The sequence below is a fragment of the Tiliqua scincoides genome, chromosome 1 (assembly GCF_035046505.1).
Source record: "Tiliqua scincoides isolate rTilSci1 chromosome 1, rTilSci1.hap2, whole genome shotgun sequence".
Lineage (NCBI taxonomy): Eukaryota > Metazoa > Chordata > Lepidosauria > Squamata > Scincidae > Tiliqua > Tiliqua scincoides.
The window spans coordinates 198,905,057-198,911,056 of record NC_089821.1 but is presented as its reverse complement, the minus strand read 5'-3'; the positions used below and the strand labels follow the sequence as shown (position 1 = coordinate 198,911,056).

Sequence of the window (6,000 nt, the reverse complement as noted above, 5' to 3'; positions counted from 1 at the left end):
GTGCTCAGTAAGAAATACAGGAACAGGGGGAGAAGTTCTCAAATGGATACAGGCACAAATGTGGAGAACAGTTCATCGCAGATCATGACTAAAAGCATCAATACTAGTCAACAGATGCCTGTACCACTTCAGTAAAGACAGATGTGAATTCAGTTGCAATTCGTATGTTATTACTATGTGGGTAGCAAGGAGAAAGATACTCATTTTTCCCAGTAACAAAATGATCAGGTGAGTGATAATATACTGATAACACTGTTCAACAAATTTTAACTTTTTTTTTACAAAAACAAGGTTAGCCATTCTTTATAGATTTTTGGTCCCTGAACGCAAAAATCAGTTAAAATACTCTCCTAGCTCAAATTTCTGAGTAAATTGACTATTTGTTTCACATATATTCCAATGGGATGTTATAATAGTGACATTTATAAGTCAGCGTGGCAAATGTTAATTTCTGGTCTGGGTGAGTTGGATCACATGTCTTTGCCTTGTGAATCACGTAATCATAGCAAAGAAGCAGTTGGAACCAGATCCATCCAGTTTAGACATCCCATTGAAATACATGTGATATATATACAAAATATAAATGGTCAAATTCAGAACCATAGCTAATAGAGGATTTTTACTGTTTGTGTTCAGAGCCCAAAAATCCATAAAAAAGCTTCCATTCTTGTAAAAGTTTCATTGTTGAACAGTGTAATATACTTAACATCTTTATGGTGCTACCTGAGAGTGCAAAGCACTTCACACACATTGTCTTGATATAGACCTTAAATGAACCCTATAAAGTTGTATCACCCCACATATTGCAGCTGAGGCTGTTTTGCCAGATCTCCAGTCCAGACTTCATTTAGAAGATTATGCCCACTTTCAGCTAATTAGCTACCCTTCTTTCCCCAAAAATGACCCTAGTTCTGCCCTGCAGCACTGCTGGACCCCACCACCAGGGCAGCTCACCTGTTTAACCTGCAGCTGCCCTCCTTCCTCCCTCCCCTGCCAGCAGCTCCTCCTGCCACTATAGCAGCACTTTAGTGCTCCGAAGGTCTTGGGCATGGCAGCCAAACACCAATCTCAGCAGTCTCCAAAGTCCATTCACCAATCTGTCATCAGCAGGCCATTAATCCAGTCTATCCTTCCTCAAGCTTTCCTCCTTCTGCTACCCACACCAAACTCTTCCTTCATCAGGTGCTTTTATGCCTGAGGGCCCTATTGCCTTCAAGTGGCTGCATCTGTGCAGCACATCCTCTGCTAAATGTCCAGGCCTTACCCTTAAAGGGGCCACTGCTGACACCACATCCTACCTCCTTGCCAGATCTTCCGTGATTCCAATACAGGCTCCAATCCTATCAACACTTACCTGGATGTAAGTCCAATTGACTATAATGGGACTTGTAAGTATACATGCATAGGTTTGGGCTCAAAGGAAGCCAAGGCTGTGAAAGCGTAGCTTGCGTAAGGCCAGCTAATGAGAATTTATGGCAGAGATGAGATGAGATTCCAACTGGGGAAGTCCTGATTCACAGCTCTTACTCACACCAGTTCCTTGTGGAATTAGTTCCCAATGCAAGGAAGTTGTCTTAATTCAGCATCCATGATAGATGGATCCTGAGCCAAGCTTGCCTAAAATGCACCTGCTCCCTCTAGTAGAGTTGGTCCTAGAGTTATCTAGAAGCCACTACTTGTACAAATTATAACTGGGTGAAAAAGTCATGGAAACACCTGGATGCTGAATCAATCCTTGAGGTCCCTGCTGCAAACATTGCCTGCCCCTACCCTGAATTGGGGCAGAAGCATATTTTCCATGTGACTTCCAAACCACTTGAAGACAAGAACTTTGAAGTCTGGCCTGTACCTTCACTGTTCTTGCTTGGAATCTGATGAGCCCACTTGAAGATGGAGGAGGTGAAATATGGCTTCTGGGTATTCCCATGCTATTCTTCCTCTGTTTCATGGCAGTAATACATCATTTAAAAGGATATAAAAGGTGGGAGATGGATTCAGGGGGCACTGGAGCTCATGGACATCTCTTATTTGACAGAGCTTTATGAGCTCTTAAAAGCTTTGAAAGCGGCAATGTATCATTGGATATCTATAGTCTCCTACAGGCAGTGTCGTCCCTGGTGTTAGAGCCAGTGAACCACATGGTACCAGGTAAAGAGGCATCGCGCAGCATCCTGGAGCACTCAGAAAGCCATCTGAGCCTGTGGAGGGTCCTTCAAAAAGTACTTACTGTTTTCTGGAAATACTGTTTAAGGGCCCTTCAGAGGTTCAGAAGGCTTTTCAAGAGCTCTGAGATGCTGTGCAAGGCTCCAGAGTGCCCAGGTAAGAGGGGAGTGCTGGTCTGGCAAATATTTCTATTCTGAATGTTCAGCTAGACTACAAATGAAGGATATTCAGTTAAAATTGAGAGGACCTAATTAAGTGTAGGATTCCCACTAGAATAAAACTTGTCTGACAGCTAAAGATGAATTATTTGCTTGATTTTGAAGGTTCTTCTCCACCTTGATTTCTTTGATATGAATCTACCTGTCTGTCCAGATCTGACAGGGAGGTTCTCTTGCATGTCCAGCTGCCCTCTGAAGCAAGAGAGCCTCATTCCTATGTTGTAATTATAATACTGCAACATAAAGCTTGATTTAAATGGGCACAATCTAAAGCAGGGTTGGTAATACCTTGTATCTCCACAGGGGGAAGAAACTGCAACACAATCTTCTCAGATTTCACCATTTGTCATAGTAAATATTTATTAGCAGACTAGCTTTTTTTGCTGTTACAGAAATACAGCAAAGGTTAGCTCAAGGATAAGGAACATGAAATAACGTGGAATTCAGAGAAAACAGTTGTACAACTAAAGCGAGGCCTGCATGATGAAAGAAAATACTGCAGAAAGAGCACTTATGATTTTAAGGAATCATACTCATTGTAATTATACTCATGGTAAACAGTTTCAGAAGGAAAACCTGCCTCCATATAACTTTCAGATGGGGAAACACCCCTTGTAAACAAGGAAAACCAAGAGTTAAGCAAGTCACCAGTCAGGAAAGCTTTGAGCTCCAAATAAAATTTTGAACAAGCAGAAAATATCTAGTACTGTATAAGCCACATGCCTGGTCCTATACAGTTTGTGTTCAGGCATTTTTCCCCGATTTTGTAGGGGCTGGTTGAAGAGGTGGATATACAGTGAACCTGCTAGAATAGAGGGCAAGAGCCCACTTGGGAATTCTGATGAACTGAGGAATGAGGCGGAAGAAGCCAGACAATTGGGGCATCATTTGCGTAAGGATATTGCGGAGAGAAATGTAATCAAAGACATCCCTCCCATCCACATCCTTGAACCGGTAAAGGCGGGCGAGATCTGGACTGAGGAGGACCTTGCCACTGTGGCGCATGATATTGGGGTCTGAGGCCAGGCCAACCACACACTTGCCACTCACTTCGATGCTCTCTGCTATGGTGGCCAACTTCACCTTTATCTTCTGGAAAACAGGCCCAGAGTTTTCTTCTGCTTCCTTCTGCAAGCTCTCAGTCCGCACATGACCAGGCCAGAGTGCCACGCAGGCCACGCCAAAGGGACGCAGCTCGACAGCACAGTCTGTGGCCAGGCGGTCACAGGCGGCCTTACCCACGCCATATGGAACATCGAACATGTAGCGGAGCCCCCCAGCAGAGGAGATGATGACGATGAGCCCTCGGCCAGCGGGCACCATGAGGCGGGCAGCGTAGACGGCGCAGATGTAGTGGCCCCTCAGCCCTGTGTTGTTGATCTCGTCCCAGAGGGAGGTCTCGCTCTCCCAGAAGGGCATCCCTGAGGCTGCTCCGATGGCGCTGACCCCCGAGAAGGCGTTGTTGACCAGCAGGTCCAGCCTGCCCTCCTGCTCGCTCCGGACGCGCTCGAACAGCGCCGCCACCTCCTCCTCCCGGGACGAGTCGCACACCACCGGCACGCAGCGCCCGCCCCGGCCCCGCACCTCGGCCGCCGCTCGCTCCAGGCTGTCCCGCGTCCGGCCCGTGATGTAGACGGTGGCGCCCGCCTCTGACAGCTGCAGAGCGATGCCCTTCCCGATGCCCCGGGAGGCGCCCGTCACCACGCACACGCGCCCCGAGAGGGGCTGCCCGGCCGCCCCTGCCATTTCCCTGCGGGACTCGAGCGCGGGGCAGGCACTGACACTGCGGCGGATGCTGAAAGAGCCTTTCCCGAGGAAGCGCCCAGCACAGTGAGGTCTGCACCCTGCGCGGACCGGCTGGGGCTGTTCCTCCAGCAGGAAAACAGGCGGCGTCCCGCCCCCTCCAGCCTGCGTTGCTCGCAGAACCGCCTGCCAGGACTCGGCCTCCGGGGCTGGCAGCAGCCTTCTTCCTCGGGTAGCGATGCGGCCGATGGGTTCGGAGCTGCGCCCTGACGACGCGCAGGAAGCGCGGCTTGCAGAGCGCGCCAGGTTCAGGGCGCGTCACCGCAGTGCGCGTCTGGTGTAAGCAAGGAGCCGCCTCGAGTTGGACCCTCTGCATGCCGGCCACAGGGTGGCCGGGTGGATAAAATGGGGAGATCCCGGAAGGGGCCCTGGCTGGCTGCTGCTTCCTTAAAGGAAGGGTGCGCCCGCCAGCCAGCCCGCCCAGCGGTGTGCTAAACAAACGTTGGTGCAACAGTAGTACCCACTGAGCTCAGCCATCTCTGATGAACGGGTTTAGGATGGCAATGTAGGGTGGCCAGCTTCTTTGTTTTTTTCTGCTACTGGAGCTCACTTGCACACTGTAGACAGGCATCCAACAGGTGGAGCTTCCCCCCCATGCTCTCTATATGCTCTATGCATTTGTTAAAGGGACAAAAACCTGCTGGCTTAGGGGCTGAGAGGGAAATCTAACTTTTCAGACTGACAGGCTGCCAGCTTCTTCATTTCATCCCCAGTGGAGCTCATTTGCACACCGAAGGCAGACATCCAACAGGTGGAGCTTTTCCCATCATGCTCCCTATATGGGGAAGTGTTTCTCCTGCTCCATTTCTGCCTGGGATGCACTTGTTAAAGGCACAGGAATCTGCTGGGTCAGAGGGGTGAGAGGGAGAATTCTTCCTTTCGGTGTCAGCCCCATAGAAAGGCCTCTGAATAGAGACTTGGCAGAGGCTGTGGCTCAGTGGTCCAGCACATGCTTTGCCAGTTAGGGGCCAGATTCAGCCTTTGGCATCTCTAGGTAGGGCAGCAAAAAATCCTGGAGAGTCGCAGCTAGTCCATGAGCTAGATTATCCAGTGGGTGAGTCAGTATAAAGCCCTATTCATCCCCCCTCCCCCCAGGGACAAATGCTGAATTCTTCCTTTCAGTGTCAGTGTCAGTATACTCAGGTTGGTATACTCAGGGGACTTTGAGGTTGGAAACCCGTTCTAGCGTTATCTTTAGTAACACCCTTAGAACACCTCTGATAGGAAGGAAAGCATACAGAACACCTCAGGGCCAAGTGAGATGAAGGGTGTTCCCCTCTTTGGCATCTCCCTTAGAAAAGAATCTCATCAGCTGGTTGCAGTGTCAGCTTACAAAACAGGTCTAGTACCAGTGGCCTGAACCTCCTGTTCAGAAATGAGAACACCTGGCTGTGAATTTACCATCCAGCCTAGTCTATCTTCTGGAGGCTCAGCCAGTGTGCTTTGATCTTATAGGGAGTAACCCATTCCCTTGCCCAATGACCCACCCTTGCTGAGTGACAGGAAAGCCTTGAAGTGCCTCCTGATGTGCTGGAAAATACTGCCAAAGCACCCCATTTATTACTATAAGAAGACTCACATATTAATCTCAGTTTCCCCATCAGTATAAGAAGACCTGTGATGGGGTCCTACTAACCTACTCCAGCCGACTCAAAGGCAAACCTGGCATCAGGTGTTGCATTATCTGTTAGACTTGATGCTCTGGCGGGAGGATGCACATTTTGGAGATCTACCCATGGGATGATGGGACTTAAATGTGGACCACTGAGATCTAAACTTGGATTGACCCTTGGGACGAAAGGATTGCTTGTGACCA

At 49.0% G+C, this 6,000-nt stretch overlaps 1 protein-coding gene across 1 annotated transcript; it reads right to left on the bottom strand.

The window, feature by feature from the left end:
* Positions 1–2,707: 2,707 nt before the first annotated feature.
* LOC136636002 (dehydrogenase/reductase SDR family member 1-like) lies at positions 2,708–4,383 on the bottom strand. The gene has a single exon (XM_066611045.1). It carries the CDS (start codon positions 4,125–4,127, stop codon positions 3,126–3,128), a length of 1,002 nt encoding a protein of 333 aa, XP_066467142.1. The 5' UTR covers positions 4,128–4,383; the 3' UTR covers positions 2,708–3,125.
* Between the last annotated feature and the right edge of the window lie 1,617 nt (positions 4,384–6,000).